Source organism: Schistocerca cancellata, chromosome 2 (assembly GCF_023864275.1).
Source record: "Schistocerca cancellata isolate TAMUIC-IGC-003103 chromosome 2, iqSchCanc2.1, whole genome shotgun sequence".
Classification (NCBI taxonomy): Eukaryota; Metazoa; Arthropoda; class Insecta; order Orthoptera; family Acrididae; genus Schistocerca; species Schistocerca cancellata.
In genome coordinates, this window is record NC_064627.1 from 101,358,516 (window position 1) to 101,386,166 (window position 27,651).

At 40.5% G+C, this 27,651-nt stretch overlaps 1 protein-coding gene across 1 annotated transcript in view; it reads left to right on the top strand.

Annotated features, from left to right (window-relative positions):
- Positions 1-712: 712 nt before the first annotated feature.
- The window catches only part of LOC126161364 (dynein axonemal heavy chain 7), a 1,035,864-nt gene continuing 1,008,925 nt past the window's right edge, over positions 713-27,651 (top strand). Inside the window, exon 1 of the mRNA XM_049917134.1 lies at positions 713-1,212. Within this exon, the coding sequence (XP_049773091.1) occupies positions 713-1,212 (500 nt within the window). The remainder of the gene's footprint in view (positions 1,213-27,651) is intronic.

Consider the following 27,651-nt stretch of genomic DNA (forward strand, 5'->3'; position numbering starts at 1 on the left):
TCCTACTCATACTGTACTTTTAACATTCACCTTTCTCCAGTTCCCCATAAACAATTTCGGTTTCCTCCCTGAATGAGTAAGCTATTTGTTTCAAAAATTGGGAACATGCTTTTGTATTTTAAATGTTTCTATTACCAATACTGCAAGTTGAACCTCCTGAAAGTGAATAATCTCTATATTTTCTTCATTATGCTCCACTGCTGCATAGCCACAAGGATAATTATAATTTGTTTGAGTATTTATTAAGTTACTATTGTCTCATTTATTAGTATTATCTTTCAATTATTGACTTAGAATCTATGCAATATTTATCATTGTTATGTTGGTATCTGTGACTTTATTTCAAGAGAATGTTCTCAACATCCCAGTATGTGTTTTATCAGACTTTACCTGCACTGAAAATATGTTTAGAAGCTTTTTGGATGCACTATTTATATCAGGCACTTGGTTCAGAAACTAAAAAAAAAGAAATCATGTTTTTCTTAACCAAGCAAATGCCAGGATGGTCTGTAGTTCCTCGTCTTGTACTTAAGTTTTAAAATATAGTAAACAAATTTACATTTCATCTCAACTAAAGAAAAGTTTTATGCTCTGTATAGTTTGCATTCTAAATTTAAATCAAGTATGTATGTCATGTGTATAGTTTATACTGATTGCAAAACTAATTTATTTTTTGATAATGGACACTTTGCAGATGCGTGAAGGATCATATATGGCGATGAGGAAAGAAAGAGAAGAATTTAGGAAAAAACTGGTGAATCTCATCCTCAAAAAAGAGGGTGGAGACACATCATATGACGACAGTTTATCAGCTGAAGAGAAAGAAGTCTTGCGTTACTATTACTACATCCATCATGGCATTGACACAGTTCATGTGCCACCCTTGGAAAATGAATGGATAAGAAATATACAAACACGTATCCCAAACAAACTTAAAAAATGGGGTTCCCTAATTGAAGACACTACTGCTGAAGTAAAAGAAGATTTCATATTAAATATGAAGAAAGCAGTTGTAGATTTTGTGCTGCAGGACCCAACAGAAGGGAATAATAAAATGAAAGAATTTGATTCACCACATAGGCAAGAGCTGAAAGAAATGTCTAAAACTTGGCATGCCGCACATCAGGATGCCAAGTCGAAGATATATAAGAACCTGCATGCTATTAATCCATGTTTGTCTCAGATATTAGATCTGTGGCACAAATCTTTCAAGTAAGTTATTTTACATACTACCTCTTTCTAAATAAGTTATTTCAATATTACAAATAGAGTGTAACCAGAAAATTTCTTTTTCTGTGTTTTACGTTAAGTCTTTGAAAGTGACCTTATGTTTAATAATGATATTTCATATCTCAAATAAATAATAGCTGGTGTAACATCAAATAAAGGTTGGAATTCCCTATTACCAAAGATATTCTGTGAAGAAATTGTTAATGCAACTTTCACGTTATTACGAATTTTTCTAACATGAAAAACCAAAAATTGCCACTCAGGCACCAGAACAAATTGTCATATTTCAGCTAATGGCCAATGTAAGCATGATATATTAGCTTGGAAAATTCTTGCCCTATGCAGATAATTGTAATTTGGTATCATACTGTACAGGAGGGACTTATTTGTTTTGCAGGAGAGAGTAACATTTTTCTCTTAATAAAGTGATTCTGTAGGCATGTTTGAAATCATTTTCTTAGTCGTATACAACATGTAGTCTTCCTTGGTAATTTCCTGGTAGGATGAGTTCTTTTGAGATTTCCCCTACAGGCAGAACAGATGTTTGAGAGTTGTCTCAAGCATGTCAAATACTCAGTTCACTTTGTGAAGAAGGTGAACTACTTAGGAATTGGAGCACTTTGATAGAATGCTCTTTCAGTTCTGAATGGCCTACCAAGTAACCTCAGTATAATTCTTCCTCAGATTTATTGGTAATTTGGTAGAGAGTCATTGAAATAGAATGAGGATCAAATTTGAATCACCTGGAATTGGGGATTTAAAAAGCACCACCCTGTCAGGCAGGAATTGAATAAAAAAATTAGTCTGTCTTCAAAGTATTGTTGTGAATGTGTGGAGGCAGACAGGATGTAGCTTAGCCTAGAAAACCTCCAAAGCAATATTTGTTGCTCCATTAACCATCATGTAGCAGATACTGTGTACTCATTCATTTATTTTTATTTTATGTATATAAACACTTCATTTTGTTACCATCCATAGCATTTAACTTCAGTCTCCTACAACATTTTAGTTAACTCTCCTTTTCTGACTCTTAAATATAAAGTAAAATTCCTTTATGAGAAACAGCTTATATTACATTGTTGTTGTTGTTGTGGTCTTCAGTCCTGAGACTGGTTTGATGCAGCTCTCCATGCTACTCTATCCTGTGCAAGCTTCTTCATCTCCCAGTATCTACTGCAACCTACATCCTTCTGAATCTGCTTAGTGTATTCATCTCTTGGTCTCCCTCTACGATTTTTACCCTCCACACTGCCCTCCAATGCTAAATTTGTGATCCCTTGATGCCTCAGAACATGTCCTACCAACCGATCCCTTCTTCTAGTCAAGTTGTGCCACAAACTTCTCTTCTCCCCAATCCTATTCAATACCTCTTCATTAGTTACGTGATCTACCCACCTTATCTTCAGCATTCTTCTGTAGCACCACATTTCGAAAGCTTCTATTCTCTTCTTGTCCAAACTAGTTATTGTCCATGTTTCACTTCCATACATGGCTACACTCCATACAAATACTTTCAGAAACGACTTCCTGACACTTAAATCTATACTCGATGTTAACAAATTCCTCTTCTTGAGAAACGCTTTCCTTGCCATTGCCAGTCTACATTTTATATCCTCTCTACTTCGACCATCATCAGTTATTTTACTCCCTAAATAGCAAAACTCCTTTACTACTTTAAGTGTCTCATTTCCTAATCTAATTCCCTCAGCATCACCCGACTTAATTTGACTACATTCCATTATCCTCGTTTTGCTTTTGTTGATGTTCATCTTATATCCTCCTTTCAAGACACTGTCCATTCTGTTCAACTGCTCTACATTAATAATGGTTATATATAAACTTCATTACTTTTTAACATTATATCCAACCAGACGGAGTAAAATTTTACACACCACCTCCTCCCCCTCTCTCTGTCCATCCCTTCCTCATCCCCTCTCTCTGTGAAGAAGGTGTGAAATATTTATTTATTTCAATCTATAATAAATTCTAAATTAAATAATGTGATCTCTCTTTGTGAAGCCATATCTACAAAATGACATTCCCATGTAATTGAGACTGCAGCCAAAAAAATTATGAACTATTCACATTGTTGGCTGCAACAGGCAGAAGACGGGCTTTCTTGGTGCTGCACATTTTAGCGATTTTGATTGAGGTAGACTTAATGCTGCAGTGTTTTTCCTTGGCACACCAGAGTAGAAGAGTGCACAGAATCAGCTAAGTGAAAAATCCATGCAATGCGCTCATTTATTTATTGTTAGAACCGACTTAGGAATTTTCTCTTGTGTGAGACTGCTTGTACAAGATCATGTGCCAATGTAAAGTCCTGTATTTGCATATTTTATTGTTCATGTTTCTTCTGCGTAACTTTTCATTGGCTGTATCAATACACATTTGTACTGTGGTATGTTGTGAAATTTCGAACATTCGTGAGTGCCGCAATAAACTAGTACTGGTTCTGTTATTGTCAGTCTAGGCTGAAACTAAGCAGTGCTCTGTTTAAAAAATTTCAGAACAGTTGACCTATTTTCATTCAAAACAATCGTTCTCCTATTTCATATTACAATTACATGAGAAATACATTAGTCTGAGAATTTTTGGACGCTTGCAAAACTATATTTTCGTAAGTTACCAATACGAGTGGTTTGGATACATAATTTATTTCGCATCAAATCAGCATTTGTGGTTTACAATTCAGCCAAAGAATACATTACCTGTAAATTTCGTTGCATATCAATGCAAATAAACATGCATTTTTGAGAATTGTCTGAAGCTACCATTATCCATTGCATAATCTACGAGCAATTTGTAGCAAATCGGCATTTGTGATTTATTTACCGTAGCACATTTTCTAACTACCCTATTGTGTTACACCTAGTTTTCCCTTAAATAGCAGTACCCCTATACATTATCTGCATGTATTGTAAATTACCTCTGTTTTAAGGTTTGCTAACAACAATGATTAACATCAAAACATTTCAGGAAACTAGTAATTTTTAACAAAGGTTTTCATGTTGCCGTATGAGAAATCTCATTTTTGTACATCTGTTTCAGTTCTTAAAGGGAGTTAGCAACTTTTTAGCTCAACAGATTAAAAGACAATCAGCAGGCTTAATTTAAAGTAATTTTTTCACTGCCTTGTAGTACACTGCACCAGCCAAAATGCAGCCCACTATGAATGCTGTTCTCATACATAAGATGCGTTGGTTGACGTTTGTAAGCAGCTGGAAATCGCCCTGACTACTGTCTAATGATTAGCAGCTGCTGCGAATCACTCTGTTGAAAGAGCTCCCAAGGGTCATGTACCTGTGATACCTGTACCAAAGGTACTTCATGTATTATCCTCTCCGGTGGATCCTGTCTCCTTAGCACAAAGTACAGGATATGTCATTACCTGTCCATTTGACTGAGTGGCACATCAATGGCAGATCTAGGCATCCTGTGCAGGGTTTACAGGGATGAGGGAGGACTCAGGATGTTGTACCTTGTGGAAGGTACTGTATATATTTAGGTCGAGGAAGTGACAGAAGTATTTTTATTGTGTTTATTGATGACTGGTTAGGGTATTATGTGTGAGGTGTTTGGTAGTAATATATTGGCAGTAGAGGAATAAGTTCTGAGATTAGAGTAAGGGTTCTTTTGATTTTCTGTGTTAAGTGCTCACTGGTGCCAGCAGCTTTGTGAGGAGGGAGGGAGGATGATGGTAGTCCCTGCTCTCAGATTGCTGTGTACTGAGACTAAAAGTGGGAAGGATGCTAATCGTGGCAGTGATTAACCTCTTCATTTGGAGTGAAGTTGAAGTGCTGTGGAATTGTGTAAGCACAAGTGGATGTGCTGGATACAAGTCACTATGACAAAGCTGATACAACCATTCTCAGATGGTGTACGGGATACACAAGTGGCAATGGCAAGCTTACAGGAAGCTAACAATCACAAATTACACAGGCAGTTGATTGCTGTCTTATTATTATGACCAGAGCACTTGTTAAAGATGTGGGGGGAGGGTCTACCATTGGGGCTGAGACTGATAGCAGGGTCCAGTAGCCAAAGTTTACCTTTTTGCTACTATATAGCATCAGGGCAGGTGAGGACTGACCACCTGGTTAGGTTCCCAGTAGTGGGGAAGCATGCAATACAAATGTTGCACCATTCACCTCTATTTGTTGAAATGGGAGGGGGGAGGAGGGGGGGGGGGGAGCCACAGGAAAGTGTGTACAAGTGAGAAAGGTTGATGTAGTGTTGATCTTTGAAGAGGTGGCAGGCTTGTGGTGATGACAGAAGAGAAACTGCAGCATTGTCGGAGAGAGAAGACTACTGTGTGTCCTACCCAGGTGATTTGAACCAACACAAACACATGTGAGGTGCAGCTATTTGTGGGCATAATAGAAACACAGGATTGTCCAAGGGACATTGTGAAACCTAAACCTTATATCCAGCAAGCAAGGTTACACTGCATTTATTTCAAGTGCGGCAATGTGGTAGTGGTGGTAAGTGCTACAAGCATGGAATGCTTACAGCAGCAAGACAGATGGAGGTGAGAGGTAGTGGATCGTTGATTAATGGGGTAGAAAGTGACATAAGGAGCCAACCTTCCATCTACCAGCCATGGTTATGGAAATTACCCAGCTGAACATGACAAACAAGTACACCTAAACATACATCGATACTCTGCAGTATATCTTACAGTGTATCACAGAGCGTACCCCATACCACTACTAGTCATATCCTTTCCTGTTCCACTTGCAAATAGAACAAGAGAAAAACAACTGCCTATGTGCCTCTGTATCTTATTTTCATTGCCCTTATGCGCAGTGTATATTGGATGCAACAGAATCATTCTGCAGTCAGCTTCAAACACAAGTTCTCTAAATTTTGTCACTAGTGTTCCTCGAAAAGAATGTTGCCTTTCCTCCAGTAATTCCCATTTTAGTTCCCAAAGCATCATACTTTCATGTTTTTCGAACCAATCAGTAACAAATATAGCATCCTGTCTCTAAATTTTCCTTTAATCAGACACGGTACAAATCCCAAACACTCGAGCAGTACTCAAGAATATGTTGCACTAGCATCCAATATGCAGTTTCCTTCACAGATGAACCACACTTCTCCTTTTATACCACAACCCTCACATGCTTGTTCCATTTCATATCGCTTTGCAGCATTATGCCCAGATATTTAAACAATGTGACTGTACCAAGCTGGACACTACTAATGCTGTATCCAAATGTTACAGGTTTGTTTTTCCTACTCATCCACATTAACTTACGTTTTTCTGTATTTAGAGCTAGCAGCCATCAGCACACCAACAAGAAAATTTGTCTAAGTCATCTTGTGTCCTACAGCCACTCAACTTCAATACCTTACTGTACACCACAGCATCATCAGCAAACAACTGCAGATTGCTGCCCACTTTTGTGTTCCATATCACTAGAGGCACTCCTGGTGAATAATCTAACCTTCCTTAATCAGGAACCTGGACCTGACCCAATTAATAGGAATGTAACAAATGCATATTTTAGCAGAACAGTTGATGCAATATGTTAAACAATTTAGGGAAGGGTAAGGACAAGTGACCATGACATTGAATGTCAAGATACAGTGTGGTGTAATGGCTCCAACTCTGCTGTCTGCCTACATCTATATGAGGCAAAGTGCTGCCCATCAACCCATTGAACCAGTAGTACAGATTCTGGAAGAAAGGACCCTTAGAGCATTAAAGTGAGTGAATATGAAATACTGTCATGTGAATGTCTATGAAAAATGTATATCCTAGAGTTTAAGAGGATATGACACTATGAAACAGGCTGTGAGTGCTAGTAAAGAGATTTGCCAAGGGCTCATGACTGGCATGATGCAATAGTATAAAGGCAGAATGTGATGTGTGTTCCAAAGGACCTTATTATCTGTTGAGTGGGGTAGAAGTGAGCAGCTTAGAAGTGCAAGAGGAAATCCAGCATCTAAGATTTGTAAGTTTAATGTGGTCTCTGAACCTTGTAGGTTGAGCTGCCAATTACACATGTGGTAGAAACTTGTTCTGTACCTGTGATTCACAGTTATAGATTGGTTTTAACTGAGACTCAAGGGGCCAGGTCTTTCCATGGAGAGGGGTAGTTTAGTGTCACTATAATTTCATGGGTAAAGCTGTGAGAGCATGTGAAGGAGTATTGCAGCAGCGGCTGGTGGCTGGTGAGTGCAGGGTGTTGTCATTTCAGTTATAGAAAATGAGCTGTTGAATTATTGGGAGATGGGTCAGGCTCACTTGGTGAAACCTGCCAGCACTGTGCTAAGGCATATCACAGACTAGGGCATTTTGCAATCACCCAGTTTCAGTGGTGTTACCAAGAACAAGACTGGAAGCAGTGCATTGGCATTGCAGGTGCACAGTTATCTTGTACAAAAAGTTTTTATTTTTGTAACAGTTTCATTCACAGCCCAACAGTTTTATCAGGATCTGGAGACAATGCAGATGAAGGCACAATGTGAAGTAGAAGCAGAAGTCATGAGTTGGGGTGTCTGTAGGGACGAATGGCCTTTGTAGTCTGGTCCCTTCAACCCCCACAAACCAACCAACCAACCAACCTGGGGTGTCTGTCACGGTACCAGCTTCCAGCATTAAGTCTGCCCTCTGGACTTAGTGCCACAGTGCAAAGTGCCTTTCAGTCTCACTCCAGCAGAAGCCTGACTCCTGTTCAGGGGGGCTGGGGGTTGAATCCCATCAGCTGCAGCCATCACCTGCCAAAGTGGTCAGTGCACCTCCATGTGGTGCACCAATGGCTGCCAGGATGTTGTCATCCACCACAGCAAGATTGATGACCATCTTTGTGTGCTGCTCATGTTAGTTGTTTGTGGCATAGTGCATACAGATGGTCACATGACATGCACTGAGTACAGGTGTCAGCAAAGCTGGGCGCAAGTGTTGCAGCCAGCTGCCTCGATGCTGATTGTCATCTTGCTCTCTTCCTGTGGAGTGGAGGCATGATGGCTATCCGGCATCAATGCAGCATCAATGCATGAGGCATTAATTTTGACAGCTGCGTCTCTCTGGGCCCTACCATAACCCTCTGCTGCATGACATTCTGATGTCATAGCCACCCCTCGACCCTCAAGGTTGTCTATAGCAGGTACATCATCCACAAAGTAGTACACAATATATACAGTCCAGTGCACTATTTATTTAACTTGAGATCTGATGGTACTCAATGTTTGTTACATCTCCAGGTGCTGGGATAAATTAATTCTGGAGTGAGCCCACCCTAAAGAAAATGACGTATAAATGCTCATGGGGTAAACATGGAGATGACAGACCCACTACACAGTATGTAACAGCTTGTCCTCTCACCTTATTTATTGTAATAAAAGATGCATCACATGGGTTCTCTCCAGAAGGTGAAGGGGAGGTCTGTTGAAATAACTGGTATTCATGGGATTCACACTGTTTCTCTCTCTTTCTTTCCTGTTAACATGGCAGCCTCAATGACATTGTCCAGCATCTTCATAACACACAGCCTTGATCCATTGCAATGTTTCAGTACATCAATTGGTGCTCCCCCATTGAGTAAAAGGTGATGCAGTGGCAGACCGGCAGAATCAAGTGATTTCAGGAACTCTGTTGGGAACTGTATGGCCTGACTCGCATCTAGTACTGTAGCAACAGACTTGTACTCAATAACTGCACTTTGTAACATGTCTAGTACTTTACTGTTTATTTTGGTTATCTCTTCAATTCTCTATCACACCAGTGCTTAGTGTGAAAGTTCTTAGAAATATCTGGGTTGAGTACATAATGACCTCTGCAATGAAAGACACCAGAGTGCAAAAGTGAGATGGCAGTTGTATACTGCTGGATGATTTGACGGATAATCTACTTTCTCCAATTGCTAGTAGTTTTTCAGAGAACATCTGTGCAGTGTTTTATCCCTCAGATGTAATCTCATGTTTTGTTTCATTGTTACTTTTTGCACATGTCTCCTCAAAAAAGAATTTTTCACAAATATGTTGATCATATTTCCAATGATCATCAGAGTTTGCCAAACTCTCCACCTAGGAGTATCACAGCTCCTACGATAATTTTGTTGTTACCTCTTTAATCTGTGAAAGTGATATGTCAGTGGTACAACCTCAGTGTTGTTCAAGCTATGTTGATGACCATTGTCCCAGTGATGGAAACACTTCAGTGTTGCTGGTACAATGTTGATGGCTGTAATTTTGATTTAATGAATAGTGCTTCACAGCTGAAGACTTCCCTTACACCGTATCGGCTATTGTGGCATCTTGTCACCATGGTAGGTGTACCTGCAGTCCCTTTAAAATGTGTAACATGAACCTGTCCCTCTCCCCCTCCATGGCCTCTGTGTCTATGTCCTCTCCCCCAACTATCTGTGTCTCCCCTATCTCTGTCCATCTCATTCTCACATGTCTCTGCCATCTTCTCCTCCCCCCTCTTTCTGTGCACCTCCTCCTCTCCCTGTCTGTATCATTTACCTCCTCTTCTTTCTCCTTCTGTGTCAATCTCCTCCACCCCTTCTCTCTCTCCATCTCCTCCTCCTCCTCCTCTCTCTTTATCCATCTGCCACTCCAGCTTCCCTATCTGTCCCTCTCCTTTTCCTCTTTCTCTGTCCATCTAGACCTTCCCCTTCTCACTGTCCGTCTCCTTCTCCAATTATTCTCTGCTCAGCCCTGCCTATCCGTATGTATGTACCCTGCAAATCATGCCTACCCGCAAAATACAATTGTTCTTTAGGGCAGCCTAGATATCACAGTTTGAAATCCATTTTCACCCATATTTCTACTTCTATTGATTGAAATCAATCCAGTGCTTCAGGAGGAGATTGTGGACAAATGCACAGACACATATGTGAGCCAAGATTATTTGTAATACTTGTTATCCTTTGGTTACTCATTGGAATATATTATCTTCAAACTGTGTCAACTCATATTGTTATTGATTATCATAATTCCTTTTAGTCTAACCTGTATATTAGCATGTCATTAATCAAGATTTAACTCAAACCCTTTTCACCTGTCCTAATTTTCCCTTTGTAAGCATGATGTTACTAACAACTGCATTTTGTGTTGCTCGCCACAATATACTGCAGGGCAAATGTGTATTTTGAGGAGGGACCAAAACACAATAAATCTCTTTCCATGCTTGCTAATTAACTAATTTCCATCCTATGTAGAGAGTATACATAGCAATACAAAGATATTTATAAAAAATATTAATGGATGTTGGCATTCTGATTGAATCTATGTTTGTTTCCAAGAAGGCTAGTGTAGAAAATATGAATGGATATTACTTTTTTGTATGCATCCTTTATGCTTCAAAAGGTTTGTAATGCTTGCAAGAGCAATGATGCTTTCGCTATTGTCAATTCCCAAACCAGGCTTCTTATTATTGAATGTAGTGCAAGAATCCATGCTTCCATATAAACATTTCTGTCTGTGAATTTGTTGTCCTGCCTGGGAAATTCCTACAAAGAAATAAATTCCTAGGGAAACAAACTGGCAAAAAAGAAGGGTCTCATTATAAGGGGACTGTTGAATATGGAAAGATGGAGGATAGAACCAATACCCTAAAGAGGGAAGTAAGAAAGGGAAGAAAGGTGTCAGGAATGCAAAAATCTAAGAAATATAGATGGCAGCCCCAAAGACATATACCTTTCCCACACCCCAGCCCTGGATCCCTCCCAGAGTGAGGGGGAGGGGGGGGGGGGCGGTTTCATCACTGATGGGCTGGAAGATAGTGGTGGTCATCAATCTTACAGAAAGGTCACCAACATCACCCACACATTCCCCAAAAAGTAGTCTCAGCACCCTACTATTACAGACCAATCTTGGTTGCGTGTTCACTAAAGAGATATGCTTGTAACAGAAAGTAGATTGTAGTGCACTACATTTTTAAAATTTACTTTTCCTGATTGTATTTTCACACATGACTTGATTATTGTATCATGTAATATTAATATTAAATGATGAAAGAAATACGCAAGAAAAAAATTGCTACTCACCATGTAGAGGAAACATTAAGTTGCAGATATGCTCAGCAGAAAGACTGCTAAAAATTAAAGCTTTTGCCTATAAGTCCTTTTCTGAAGTAGAAAACACACACACATGCACACAAGCACAAGCACAATGTTTGGCCAAAAGCCTAAATGTATAGTAGTATATTCTTTGTGCCTATCTGCAACTCAGTGTCTCTACTACGTGATGAGTAGCAATCTGTCCTTTTCATAATATTGTTATCCTATAGGTAGAGAATGTTAAACATAATGTTTTTGGCTGTCAAAAGGGTTATGTGTGAAGCCTTCCATGAGTTAATGTTCATGAATGACAAAAGGACTGAAATTGAGGGCAATAGAGCAAAAGCAGACATGCTGAACTCCATTTTAAAAATTTCTTCACAAAGGAAAATCTAGGAGTATTGCCCCAGTTTCATTCTGATAGATATTAGTATTAGTGGCACACAGAAAGAACTGAAATCACTAAAATTTTGCACTGTTTCAGAGCATGATGAAATCTGTTTATAGATTGTATAGAGAATTTTTTACTGAGTTAGGAACTCTCTTAATCATAATATACAAAAGATCCTCAAATGAATAACTGTGCACAGTAGTTGAAAGCTAAAGCACAGGCCTCACTTTGAAGCAAGCACACTGTTCCACATAAAGTATTTTAGCGACAGATGTCTGTTCGGTAGTAGCTCTTTCTTGGATGAAATTACACTATGACAACAATATGTGTTTACTATCGTGACAAATAAAAACACCTACGGCTGTCCTTATGATTTTATTTTATTTTGTCGCTACCAGTTTCAACACTTCAGTACATCATCTTCAGGCTGTTTTTGATGTGGTACAGGTTGATATGATCCCTGAAGATGAGGCACTGAAGCGTTGAAACTGGTAGCGACAAAATACAATAAAATCATAAGGATGGCTGTAGGTGTTTTAATTTGTCACGATAGTAAATGGCCATCATCCCAGAGACCTCCTGCTAAAAGGATGGACATGCAAATACATGTTTACAGTTGCTGACCAAGGGGAAGGCTTCATCTCATAGGTAGAAGATACAGAAGATATGAATACAAGAGATAGAAGAACTCACGTGACTCTCAGTTAATTCTTAAATCATCCTCTTTTGTGGTCAGCTTATGCAACCCTTTTTGTTTGTGCCATTGGTAGGGGCCTATAGTATGTTGCCATGGTCGCAGTATGGGCTGCCACTACGAGTGAATAAATGCCTGATGTGATTGCATGTGAATCTCATCCCACTACATCCTTTGTAGTGCACAGCTCTTTAGTAATTTTGAACCGAGTTTAACCTGTAGCTGAGAGGTTGTGTCACACCAGGCCCTATTTACAGTCTATAGACCCTTAGGTGAACCTGCATTGCAAGCACTACCAGGAAAGCTTTTGAGGTAACTAAGCAACAGAGAGAGCTTTTAGAGCAATCTTTGAATTAACAGTCTATAACACAGAATTTGAGGTTCACTACTACTTAATAAATTTTACTGTAGAGTTTATGACTAAATGAATCAGTGAGATTAAAATGTGGAAAGAATTTGAGTTATTAAGGTGTTCAACTTGATTTAGTAACATCACTATGAACAACGGATTCTTTGCAAGTTGAAAAAGTTGAGTTTTGTGTGTGAGCAAACATTAACACTTTGATTTTAAAAATATCTTATTTTAACTATAACCAAACTAAGTAAGTACACTATATCTCATTTAATTAACTGTTTTGAGCAGTTTTGGCTGAAGTAGACAAACGTCAGATTTAAAACTAAAATAACTTGGCTCTTACTGCCTCTGACATCAGCTGCTGTGCAGTATTACAAATAACATGACACAAAGACCTCCATGATAAAATGTGATAGTTTGTCAGAGACATGACATTAGTATCAGTTGGGAGTCCCACATTGCTATAACAATAAGCAAAGTCTCTGATGGGTTTATCAGGGAGTTTTTTTGTGGCTTCTTACAATTAGATGTTAGGAGGTATCTAATGTTTTTATTTCTTTTTATTCTGATGTTAAATATGAAGATGAAAGCAGCCATGACAGTTAATAAAACATGATCAAGAGTCTTAGTAGAGTTGGCATATGGAGATCCCTGACAGTTGCAGTGGGCTATGCATGGCTCTTACTACATTCCTTCCCACATTACATCTATGTGCGCATACATACTCTGCAGCCACTATACTGTGCATGGCAAAGTGTACCTCATACCACTACTAGTCATTTCTCTTGTAACATTGTACAAGACACAATATCAGAAGTAACACAAAACCAAGCTTTATTCTGCTTCCACATAAAGAGATTCTCAGTAACACTGAATAACGTAGAGAGCGGTACAAGGTTTCAATATACAGTCAGTCTCATAGGTGAGCATACAATAAGTAAGTAAACATAAGTGAGGGCAAGGGCCCAGCGTGCCTGGCTTACATTGGGTTGACATGTGCACAGCACAGTGCTTGCTGCACTACCTGTTCAGGTTGTGAGATGATCTCTCTATGCCGGCCATGGAGGCTCTTGTATTGCATGCTCTTTGATTACGTGCACTCACATAATAGGGTTACAACAGTCCTTTCCCCTTGGGGAAAAGTGTTCACTCTGGAGATGTCCATAACTTCATTGATAGGTGACAACTGCTGGAGCAGGTGTTGTACTGGCAAAGGAGAATATGGTGTGGAATGGAATGGGCACAGGCAGGTGTGGTCCCTTACGAGATGCTGTAAGGGAGCACTGGTGATGATGGTGCTGTATCCATGTCCACATCTGGGCAAGCACTCTGTAATAGAGGCAGCAGAGAAGAAGGTGGAAACAGGGTCCGTCGAGATGGAGGTGACCTGGCACTGACTTCTCTGCCAGGTGGCAGTGGCACCCAGAGCAAAGAAGGTGCAGGAGCTGGAGGAGGCATGAACAGTGCTGCGGGTGCCAGCTGTTACGGGGGCAGAGGGCTCTCTGCTGCATGGTTGGTCACACTTGAATGGAGCTGGTCATAGTGTCATGGCACCAAGCCATTAAAGATAGGCACAACGCAGAGGTGGCAGCCTTGGCAGCAATGGACGATCACTGGTTTCCACTTAGGGCACTGGCTAAACCAGCAGGCCCAGGCAGTGGAGCCCATGTGGAATTGCTGTGAGACAGGTACTGGTGGGTGGCTAGGCATCAGCCAGAGCAGATGGAGCAGCCTATGGGGCTGGCGGATATGAGACAGGTCCACTGAGCTATGATAGCTCATTGGAGTGAACCTGTATGAACTCAAGAACATATTGAGGGCTTCCTTGAGAGGAGAATGAATGATATATCTTTTCATCAGGGTGTTCAATGTACAAACAAACCACTCTGCCTCTACATTGTATTGGGGGATGAAAAGAAGGGTCTGTAACATGGCAGGTGCCACTCTTTGTACAAAAATCTTCAGCTCTTGAGACACAAACTGTGGGCAAATGTTAACCACAAGCAATCTTTGAAAGGGCTGTGACTATAGCTACCATAGACATGGATGGGCAATGAACCACATAAGAAAATTTTGACAAAGTGCCAACTACTACAAGACAAAAGACATTAAGGAGGGGACCTACAGAATCAGCTTGAATATGCTCCCAGGGACGCTGGATGCAGGCTACAGGGAAGAAGAGGCCTGAGGTGCCACTGCATGGGTGGCACATTGCAGGCAGGCTGTCACAACAGGCGTGATCTCATTGTCAACACCCGGCCAAAACGTGTGACGCCAGAGCAGCAATTTTGCATGAGGACCATCCCAGTGGTCCAGGTGGAGAAGATACATGACTTCCCACCATAGTGTGGATGGGATCACAACAATGAGCACCAACTCTTCAGTAACCAACAGGAACACAACATAATGAACTGAGAGGCTGTGGCAGAGAGTGTATTAATTATGCAAAGGATCCAATGCTTGGTCCCAGTGGTTTATCCAGCCAGCTATGGTGGACAAATTGGGCTACCTTATGTAAGATAGGATTGGGAATGATAGCCACAGGAATCTCAGAGCTGGTAATGGAAAAACCATCCACAGTGTTTTGGACTTCAACATCTAAATAGAAACGCAACAGTTCATTCTGATTAAATGCTGGATCTGGGCCAATTGGCAATCGAGTTGAGCATCCGCATTGGTGTGTTGTGCTGTGGGTTGGAAATGGACATCACAGTTATAGTGTGACAAAAACACTGCCCAGAATTACAGGCAATGGACCGCTATGTCTGGTGAAGATGCCAAAATATATAAAAGAGAAACCAGAGGTTTATGATCAGTGATTAAATGAAACTGAGAACTGTATAGGAAAACATGAAATTTTTTGAGTATGTACACAATAACAAGGGCTTCTTTTTCTATATGTAAGTAGCACTGTTGTGTCTGAGTCAGAGTTCTGGAAGTGTACACAATAAGCTATTTCGAACAGTCTGCATATTTGTGTGCAAGAATGGCCCGCTTGTCATACAGGGAGGTGTTTGTGGCCTTTTGCAAGGTAACCAAGCAAGGTGCCAATAGACCTTAATAGTGTAAAAGCATGTGGGAAACCAGTGAAATTAACATTTTTATGGAGGAGCATGAAGTGGCTGGGCCAATGTGGTTGCACAAGGAAGAAATTTGTGATAAAATGCAGTCTTTCTGAGAAAGGCTGGTAACTCTTTGAAATTGGTAGGATGAGGCAAAGGTTATAATGGCATCAGCAGCTGGCATAAAGGCTTGATGCCACCATGAAAGACTTCAAAACTGAGACAGATAATACACAACTGAAAAAATTGTGATTTGCCCAGGTTACATTTCAGACTAGCGGCATGTAGCACTGTGAAAAAGGCATGAAAGTTCTGCAGATGTTCATCTGTTGAGGAACCTGAGACCACAATCTCATCCAGGTAGTTAATACATCTAAGCACAGAGGCCGTTAGTTGCTCCAAAAATTGTTGGGGAAAAAGCAGGGGGTGCTAGCTACACCAAATGGCAAGCGCTGGTTTTGATATAACCTGAAGGGAATATTACTATGAGGACACATTTGGAATCATCATCTAGAGACAGTGGTAAGTAGGATTCTGATAAGTCTATTTTGAAAAAATGTTGGCCCCCAAAAGTTGTGCTAAGAATTTTCCCTGACAGAGTAAGGGATAGATATCAGTAATAGTCTAAATTGACAGACACTTTAAAATCACCATGCAGCCAAAGATTGCTGTTAGGTTTTTAACAATTACCAGTTAGGTTTTTAACAATTACCAGTTGAGTAGACTATTCCCTTGAAGAGATAGGCATGGTAACACCCAAAGATATAAGCTGATCTAGTTCCAGTTTGATTTTCTCTCATAAAGATATTGGATCTGGGCAGGCACAAAAAAATGAAACAAATGGGTGCACCTCAGTATCATTTTGATATGAGGCTTGAAGTCAGTAGCACACCTAAACCTTGCTAAAACAGGGAGGACTTTTCCAAGTAGAGCAGTTGTTAGTGTGTAACTTGATCTGACATCAGATACACTTTACCAGAAATAGAGAACCAAAAAATTTTGAAGCTTTCTAACTAAATCAGTGTTGGCATCATCTGCTACTAGAAGGTTCCAAGGTCAGACAAATGAAAGTAGGAAACTGTCCTAGTATGGGTATTTGTTGTTTGTTGTAACTCACCAAATGAGAAGAGATATGGGACAACACTGGTGATTCAAGATTCACATAGGTTTCAGAACTTAACAAAGTCACTTCTGCTCCCATGTCCACTCGCTTTTTTAACATCTTGTCCATCACACACACTTCACTGTAGAGTTTGTTTAGGGTGGCCATCACTTGGGAAACACTGTTTGCATCCATGTTCACGCTGGCAGGTCGAGACTTACCAAACAAAAGCGCTGGCAGGTCGATAGACACACGAACAAACACACACATACACACAAAATTCTAGCTTTCGCAACCAACGGTTGCCTCGTCAGGAAAGAGGGAAGGAGATGGAAAGACGAAAGGATTTGGGTTTTAAGGGAGAGGGTAAGGAGTCATTCCAATCCCGGGAGCAGAAAGACTTACCTTAGGGGGAAAAAAGGACAGGTATACCCCCTAAGGTATACCCCCTAAGGTAAGTCTTTCCGCTCCCGGGATTGGAATTACTCCTTACCCTCTCCCTTAAAACCCAAATCCTTTCGTCTTTCCATCTCCTTCCCTCTTTCCTGACGAGGCAACCATTGGTTGTGAAAGCTAGAATTTTGTGTGTATGTGTGTGTTTGTTCATGTGTCTATTGACCTGCCAGTGCTTTTGTTTGGTAAGTCTCATCATCTTTCTTTTTAGATATATTTTTTTCCACGTGGAATGTTTCCCTCTATTATATATATATATATATATATATATATATATATATAAAAGATGATGAGACTTACCAAACAAAAGCGCTGGCCGGTCGATAGACACACAAATATATTTTTCCCACGTGGAATGTTTCCCTCTCTCTCTCTCTCTCTGGTTATAATAGAAGGAAACATTCCACAAAGGAAAAATATACCTAAAAACAAAGATGATGTGACTTACCAAATGAAAGTGCTGGCAGGTCGACAGACACACAAACGAACACAAACATACACACAAAATTCAAGCTTTCGCAACAAACTGTTGCCTCATCAGGAAAGAGGGAAGGAGAGGGAAAGACGAAAGTCCCTCTTTCCTGACGAAGCAGCCGTTGGTTGCGAAAGCTAGAATTTTGTGTGTATGTTTGTGTTTGTTTGGTAAGTCTTTCCACTCCCGGGATTGGAATAACTCCTTACCCTCTCCCTTAAAACCCACATCCTTTTGTCTTTCCCTCTCCTTCCCTCTTTCCTGATGAAGCAACCGTTGGTACCGAAAGCTTGAATTTTGTGTGTGTGTTTGTGTTTGTTTGTGTGTCTATCAACATGCCAGTGCTTTTGTTTGGTAAGTTATATCATCTTTGTTTATATATAATGGTTTGTCGCCCAATGCTTTGGGCACGCAGGCTCCTTGTGTTGAACAAGACAATAAGGGCACGATGGAAGAGGAACATGTGGTCGCTGTTGTGACGCTGTCTGCTGCTGCTGATTAGTGAGGCACTTCCCTATGCTGCATGGATGCCGTGGTTGCATGGCTGTGACATTGTTTTCTCCTTTTAGCTACCCAACAGCAGCTGAGGAAGCAAAGGCAGCTACTTTGTACTTTGCTCTGTCTGATTTCCCACGGCCCTAAGTGCTTCAAAAGGGCTGAGCAGTGTTCAGAACACCAGTGAGAGAGGGATTTTTGCATTGTAAAGCACATTCACAAACTTCCCTATCAAGTGCCAATGCCTGTTACAGCATCATGAACCATCAAATCAGCATCTGAGTCCTGGTTGGCCTCAGTAACAAACTGGCAATATGTCTAAGCCCATGAAGTTATGCTGCCCAAGCTCTGTATGACTGTTGCAGCCGCTTTTGATAATGGTAGAACTCAACATGAATAGCAAATAATGTATGTTTGCAATGGTAATTGGAGAGCAAGTGACACATTTCAACAAAAGAGGGATTCACATGTTCCTGAAGATTGTAAAAATGATGAGAAATCCATGACAATAATAAAGCACTACACAAATAAGGATAGGGGACTACAAAAGCTTGAAAATGTTGCTGAAGATGTTTTTCTTATTCATCACATCTTCAGCAGAATCAATCACTTAGTGTAAATGGTGGGGGTTGCATCAATGGCAGTGGAACCTAGCACATCAGCTAGGCTGCCAAATTATTTAGTGCTACTGTGAGAGCCTGATGCTGGTCACTGAGAGCTCGTTGTTTTTCAAGAAGACATTGAAGAATCTCTTTCATTCACATGTTGGCTGTGCATCATACCAAGAAACAAAACATGTTTCACCATATGTCCAGGTTGTGAGGGTGACTTCTTTAGGCTGGCGGTGGAGGCACTTGTATTGTGTAGTGTTTGATTATGTGTGCACACCTTATAACGTTACCAGAGTTTCCATTTCTCTTCTATTCACAAATAGACTGAGGAAAAAATGACATGGTATGCCTCTGTATGAGCTCCATTCTGTTGTCAATAGCGTTTTGCCACGAAAAGAACATTGTCTCCCTCCCTTCATCCACACCCCCTCCGGGGATTCCCATTTGAACTCCTAAAGTATCTCTGCAATGCTCCTGTATTACTGGTAACGAATCTAGCGACAGACCCCTGCATTGCTTCTGTACATTCCTTTTGTTTGATATGGTGGGGAATCCAAACACTCGAATACTAATCACAAATGGGTCACGGTAGTGTTCTATATGTGGTCTCCATGCTTATGGATGATTGGTGGCTGTCTTTGAGAATGAGAGCAGAAGAGTTGAAGATAAGCAGATAAAATGTAAGCACTATTGGTCACGAACATTAGCAGATGTTGCAGATATCCAAAAGCAAATGACCACGATACTTTGAATTCTTCTTCTTCTTCCGTGTCCGGATGCACCAATTATATCTTCCCTTCCCAGTAATTAGCAACGTAGATTGCTTTGTCATTGACTTTCAAAATATCATCTTTAGTGCATGTTATAGACATATCTGGGCAGATCAGTAGGTGGTCCAAGTCCTGTATTGCTCCGCATTCACACCTGTCGCCATCACTGTAACCCCATTTAAATAGGTTTGATTTGCACCCAGTTACTCCAGTGCACAGCCGGTTTAATGACCTCCAAGTTGTAAAAGGTAGTTGAAATCCTGCAGATCCCTCCTCAAGTACTCGTAGTTCCATTGTGGAGTGTGGCACCATTTCTTCCCAAAGAGATAGCCGACTTGCGGCGGGCTTGGTGGCGAGCTCTTCAGTAGTTTCAATGAAACTCCTGCGGGATTTCAGCCGGACACGTTGTTTTTGGTGCATATGCATCGGGTGTCAAGGATCATTCTTTTGTTTTGATCTTTCGATCTCGGCGGCTTCTTGTCTGCGGATAGTGGGTGGTGCTATGCCTATGATGGGGTAAATGATGTCTGTGGGAGTTGGTTTGAGGCATCCTGTGGCAATACGTATAGTTTCGTTTACGGCGACGTCAACTTGCTTAGTGTGAGCAGAGTTCCTCCAAACAGGCGCCGCAATTCCGCTGCTGAGATACTCAGCACCAGAATGATTCCACAAGATGTGTTTGCTGATGGTTTCCAACAGCTTTACAACCAGTGCCACAAATGTGTTGTATCTAGTGGTGATTACATTGGAGGCTAGTAAAGGTATTTTATTTGAAACTCTTGTTCCTTTATTGTCTGAGCCAATTCATCAAACTTTTCAGGCACACCCTGTTGATGAGCTACAGTTCCGTACATCTCTCCCAATATACTGAAGTTGATCATCTGCCCTCCCCTCTACCTACCTCATGCTTATCCCATTTCATACTGCTTTGCAATGTTACTCCTAGATATTTAATGGAGGTGAATGTGTCACACAACCATGCCACTATTACTGTATTTGACCACCACCCGATTGCATTTCCTACACATCTGCATTAATGTTCTTTTTTCTTTATTTAGAGCAAGCTGCCATTCATCATACCAAATAGAAATTCTGTTTTACTTGTCCTGTATCCTCCTACAGTCACTCAAAGATGACACCTTCCAATACACGACAGCATCATTAGCAAACAGCTGCAGACTGCTGCTCACCCTTTCCATCAGATTGTTTCTGAATACAGTGAACAAGAGCAGCCCTGTAACATTTGTCTGCAGCACTCCTGATGACACCCTTGCCTCTTACCAACTCCATTCAGAACGATGTACGGAGTAGCACAGTCAATGAAAAGTCAAGTAGCAGAAAAAATTCATGTAGTCAAAAATTTTTGTACAGTGGTAGAAGGGAGTGCCATGAACAGCATACTAAAAATCATGACCATGGGGAGTGAGTGTGGGGGTAGTGGCACTATTAAAAGTAACATTTTTATGTTTGTCATAAACAATTCAAAAACAGTGGCTTATAGTGTAAATGTTTCCCATTACAAAATTAAACTGTATAAAATTTCCTGCAAAAGAGGTCCCATTATTTTTTTCTTAGGACTAACGTAGGTGATGGAAAATTGCAGATTATTAAAATATTCTTTTAATGGTATAAAATTGATGTTTATCTTTTCTTTCAATGATGTGGGTTAAAAACAAATATTAAATGAGCGTAAAACTTCCAAGTGCAGTAGAACCATATTAAGAGATAAATTATGTTCTGGGCATGTAAGTTGGTGGATGGGAGGGGGGGGGGGGAATGGGAGGGGTAGAAGTGCGAGGGAAGGTAGCTCTCCAAATTGTGGCCATGCACTTCCCTCCTTGATAGTTTGCATACTGAAGAGTGATCAGGTGGTACCCCATTCTCATTTATTCCACTATGTCACAGCAAGCAACTACAGCGTGTGTCACAAGGTTATACTGACCTTTCCACAGCTCGCCTTATGAATCACTAGCGATGTAATGCACACACACACACACACACACACACACAGGAGTTTTTGTTTTACACGAAGTGTGTTAACACCATGTGGAATACAGATATGAGTTACTAATAAAACTAAGAGTCGAAATGCTTATGGACAGATTCTTCATAAATTTCTGCACACTTATCATATGCTAGAGGGGAAGTTGATTTTTAGTAAACCAGTATGGTAGTTACTACATTCTTCTGGGAACAATTACTTCCCCCACTACCAGCACTGCTTGATTTTCAGTTTACAGACAGAGTTTACTTAACATCATTTCCTGTCCAGTTCTCTTATGTCAGTGTTCATGTTGATATAGTGGAGTTATTTTGAGTTTATTGAGTGAGTATTTACATGCAGTTGTTAAACGTCCAATTACATAAAATACGTTCCTATAAACAATGGCTGGGAAGTGTTTTAATTTGTAATTGCGATGTCAGTCATCTATGTAGTTTTGATGAGAAAGATGTTTGATGGGTCAATGTAGCAACTTTATGCTGTTTATCTTTGACAGAACATTGAGAAGCCATGTAACTGTGTTGCAATCACTCAGTTGTAAGTTAATGAATGTTCAGAAAGTGATTGCACTTGTTTTGCCATTAATTGTGTTACTAGTAGACTGCATAAATCATTTTCATTCGGAAACTGCTGGCACTTGTAGATTGGAGATCACCTCCGAGTGAAGTCACTTATCACATATGCTCAGCATGCCTTGCAAGGCACATGTGAATGTTCTGATAGAATGGAACAGGTCATGTTCAAGTCCAGAACAGTAATCTGTTATAACACATTGCTTGACTTATACTGAAATATCTCAAGTTCCATAACACCTAGGTGGCCTACTTCTGTTGCATAGTGAGCCAGTTTAAGCTTCTGGGCCTGTCGAGATGTTGGGAAAGCTGAGGGTAGGATAATGCATTTGATACCCCTCACGCTGTGGGAAGAAGTCCAATCACTGGTATGGCAGACAATGGAACAGAAATAGTGGAATACATACTGACAGCATGTTACACTTGGAGCAACATCTTCACTGTGGTAGACAGTTGAAAGTTCCAGATTTCGTGCGTTTTTACATAATGATTCACTTAACAACGTCAAATAAGTACTCATTTAATAAACTAGAAGTAACTACACTATATCAGCACAAGTTAATTGAAGTTATTTTGTTTACTCACGTAGGAGAACTGGATAGGAAATGCTGTGGACATATAGTCTGTAAACTGGCTAAAAAGTAGATTTCGTAATTTCTAAAGAAATTGCTGCTGCTGGAAAACCTTTCACAGAAGGTGATTTCACAAAAATGTGCACTATGATTGCTGTATCCGAACTATGTATAGAGAAAAATAAAATGATTGAGAGCATGAGCTGGTCCAGGATGACAGTTCAAAGAATACCGTACGGTATCTATACCTACCTTCATGATGAGTTAAAAAAGAAACCTTTATAATTCAAGTACTACTCATTATCCACGGACTGTAGTGATATAAATGATACTGCACAGCTTTTAGTTTTCATTGGTGGTGTTAATAACAATTTAAATAGCATAGAAGAACTGGCAGGATTGTGTTCCATGACGATGGAGAAATCTCGAACGAAGTGAAAGAATGTGTCACGAAGATGTAGGTTTGACTTTTGAAAACACTGTGGCCATTTGTATCGATGGAGCACCTTCTATGTTTGGAAAGAAGATTGGTGCATCTTTTATTTATTCTTGCTTACGGGTCCATTAACTGATATTCTGACACCAAGCCTGCCCATAATTTATGTAAACTTGCATATAATAAGAAGTCAGACTCCCGTAGACATTCCGCAAGTTGCTGCAGATTTCAATGCAGAGCCACTAAGACGCGTTAGCATGCGAACCATTCAACGAAACATCATCGATATGGGCTTTCAGAGCTGAAGGCCCACACGTGTACCCTTAATAACTGCACGACACAAAGCTTTACGCTTCACCTGAACCCGTCAACACCGACATTGGAGTATTGATGACTGGAAACATGTTGCCTGGTCGGACGACTCTCATTTCAAATTGTATTGAGCGGATGGACATGGTTGGGTGTGGAGACAACCTCATGAATCCATGGACCCTGCATATCAGCTGGGGACTATTCAAGCTGGTGGAGGTCGATTGGAGTGATATGGAGCCTCTGATATGTCTAGATACGTCTCTGACAGGTGACATGTACGTAAGCGTTCTGTCTGATCACCTTCATCCATTCATGTCACTGTGTATTCCGACGGACTTGGACAATTCCAACAAGACAACGTGACACCCCACACGTCCAGAATTGCTGCAGAGTGCCTCTAGGAACACTCTTCTGAGTTTAAACACTTCCGCTGGCCTCCAAACTCCTTATACATGAGCACATCTTGGATGCCTTGCAACATGCTGTTCAGAAGATACCTCCATCCCCTCGTGCTCTTGCGGATTTATGAACAGCCCTGCAGGATTCATGGTGTTAGTTCCCTCCAGCACTACTTCAGACATTAGTCGAGACCATGCCATGTCGTGTTGGTGGAATGCCAGAAGCACACATGTTCACAGTTTGTGAGTGGCAATCCACTTAAGCGTTCAGTGTCACTTTATTACACAAATAGTATGAGTTCTTGTTCACAAGTTCGAAATGAAATGAATAGATCGTATGGCATTTACTGGCCAGGATATACCCTTAATTCGAAGATTCACATACACTACAATGTTCGTACACACCTTCAGAAACGTATTTGTGTTGATAGTGTCTTTGAATCTCGACTTGATTCCATTAGTGTTACGTAGCCACAATGACTAAAAACATCACATATTTCTACATAATTATTTGTTCAGTTGAGTATAAACTGTAGGTTACTGTATGCTGGGGAATAATTTTCGTTGGATGCTCATCCATTTCGAAGCGGGCCGACAGGAGAGCCCCAGAAAATCTCCGTAGAGCAGACAGACAAAACCATTCATTTCTTTCACTTTATGCTTTTGTTTCTCATATGTAAACGCGAAATTAAAACAGTTTTACAGAAACAGAACTGAAAATACTACAATGATAATGCAAAGGATATCATCTCTACATCACATGACATTACATGGCACGTGACAAAAGTTTTTCAATTGGCAGTGTTAAGGTTTAATTTTTTCTATATTTCGGTTTTTGTTTTCTGTTGGCAGTTTGTTCAAAATTTGTTACTGTGGGCACATATGTGATCACTATATTTTCAAATTAAAGTTTTTTTTTTGTTACCGTTATTATTTGTTTCCAAAATTTGCTGTGTGGTAAAAGTCTCTTATTTTCTGTATGTATTTAAGTATTTTCTTGAATGTCGTTGTCTTGATGCGTCGCCGTAGTCGCCGTACGTCATCATAAGTCTACGCTGACTAGAGTGGCAGTGTATCGGCTGGAAACCGATGTCGTCGGTGAGGTCAGCCAACGCCCGGCCGGAACACGCATTCAAGTCTCGAAGTCGGAACCCGCAGACATGCTGCTGCTGGTCTGGAAAGTCGCCGGTCGGAATCGCGTAGGCCCACGTCCTACGCTTCGATGCTCAGCATGTCAGATCGATTCGGCACGGGTTCATGAAAATTAACTTAAACGTGGTATAGAATTCTGACTACACGCGGATGTTATTTTGTTGAAGGGCAGAATTTGATTAATCTACTATTCATTGTTCCGTACAGGCACAGTTTCCGTCACTCTCTCTTACACTACATTTGCGTGAGCATTTAGTGTCTTCATTTTCCGAAGTGTAGTTCCTTTAATTCTTACGACATAAGTTAGTTCACAAACGGTGCACAGACAGTTTGTAAAACAATTATTAATTCGTTAGGTTTGTGAAATTATGATGCACATCACTACATAGGCATTTCATAAGCGATCGTCTACGTTGACAGTTTGCTTCCGACACACGGTTCCACAGCCGGACGGAGTGGCCGAGCGGTTCTAGGCGCTTCAGTCTGGAACCACGCGACCGCTACGGTCGCAGGCTCGAATCCTGCCTCGGGCATGGATGTGTGTGATGTCCTTAGGTTAGTTAGGTTTAAGTAGTTCTAAGTTCTAGGGGACTGATGACCTCAGAAGTTAAGTCCCATAGTGCTCAGAGCCATTTGAACCTTTGAACCACGGTTCCACAAACATTTCACACGCACCCGTTCGCCGTTCATTTCAGCCTCAGTCTGCAGCGAAGCAGAAACTAATTGTTGATGGTTGCAACTTGCGTCCATTCCAAACACACTGACTTCAATGTTTTGTTGTACACTATCACCATGTTAACGTTTCGCGTTTTCTTGTGCATACTGACGTCTTGGCGAAGTTTGTACATAGTACGGCCAACGTTCAATATTACACTTCTCGTCATTAACCATAGTTATTCACAGTCACCGTTACTACAAATGATCACATTTTAATTATTTTCACCAACATACTTCATTTTAAAGTTCATGTTAGCTTAGCAGGTTTGGCTGCAATTACTTTGAAACATTATGTTCCTTTCTGTGCCACAGTTCACATTTTTAGTACATCTTGTGAATGAACATCTAGGTACATATTTATTTGTGTTTACTTGTTATTACTTATAGCACCCCATATCAAGAGGGGTTTGTGATCAGTTGATTGTTAAGACTGGTAACAAGACTCTGGCCTGACTTTACAATATTTCTACTTTATTTTCAAGCCAAGTCACATTTTTATAATTACATTTATCTTTATAGGACCGCCAAGCATGTTCTTGGTTTGTACTCAAGTAGCGAACCGCAGATCCTATCGCTAAGTTAAATTTAGATCATAGGGCCAAAACTTAACAAGTTCATGTGCTCAAATGGCATGACACAACTAAAACGGGTGATCCTACATGTTTTACTATCTTAGCAACACAAATGATTCATGATGTTTGTCATTTTCACTGCTTTACAAACACGATTATTTCCTCCACTGATCTCATTAAAGTCTCTTTCTGTTTTCGTTAGCATGATTGGAACATATATATAACTACGAGTTATGAAAATCTGACACGGCTTCTGTATCACTGTTTCAAAGAACTAGAATTGCATTTGAAATTGAAATAAAAAACAGAAATTTCAGTACAAGCATAAGGTCCTTTTCTCATCTACTTATTAATCAAATGGTTCAAATGGCTCTGAGACTTAACATCTGAGGTCATCAGGCCCCTAGAACTTAGAACTACTTAAACCTAACTAACCTAAGGACATCACACACATCCATGCCCGAGGCAGGATTCGAACCTGCGACCGTAGCGGTCACGCGGTTCCAGAGTGACGCGCCTAGAACCGCACGGCCACACCGGCCGGCACTTATTAATCCTCAATAGTAACTACTATTCTCCAAGGCAATATGCGATTAACTCTTTAAAAATGATTATGGCTTAGGCACAACTGCCCATTGCAAACTTATCTGCGCAAATGCGCTAGATAATTGGCACAAAACAGTTCACGAATAATGCAATAATCAATGAGAACTTACAACTGCAGTCAAAAATGTAAATGAATCGTGGTTAGATACTTAACTCCATAGAATTTCTGTATCTGCTCTACCAAACTCTCGGGCCTTGTACGTACAGGTACAATAATCTTGTTAATGTCTCAGGCGTCCAACACCAACGTAAGTTTTTCTCCCGACTTTCTACAGCGACTAATGGATTGCTATATGGCAATAAAGCTGGTTCTATTGTACTCCATTGCATCACTTTTCTTATTTCTTTGGTAACTATGTCTTCTTTCGTCCACGGAACGGAGTAAGTTGCGTGACAAAATGTTTTGTGAGGCACCACCGTAATATTGTAGACATAACCTTTAATTGTACCTGGTTTCTCCGAAAAGAAACATCTAAATAACCATTTAATAGCTGAGTCAATTGCTTTTGTTGTTCCAGACCCAAATAACCCGACTCTTGCACCGTAGTGTTGATCAAATTTATCCTATGAAGAGCAACGATTTCCACAGTGTCCGAGTAATAAAATTCCTTGCCAGTTAAGTCGCTGCCAATCTGTAGTATTTGCAGCCCCCTGCACTTTA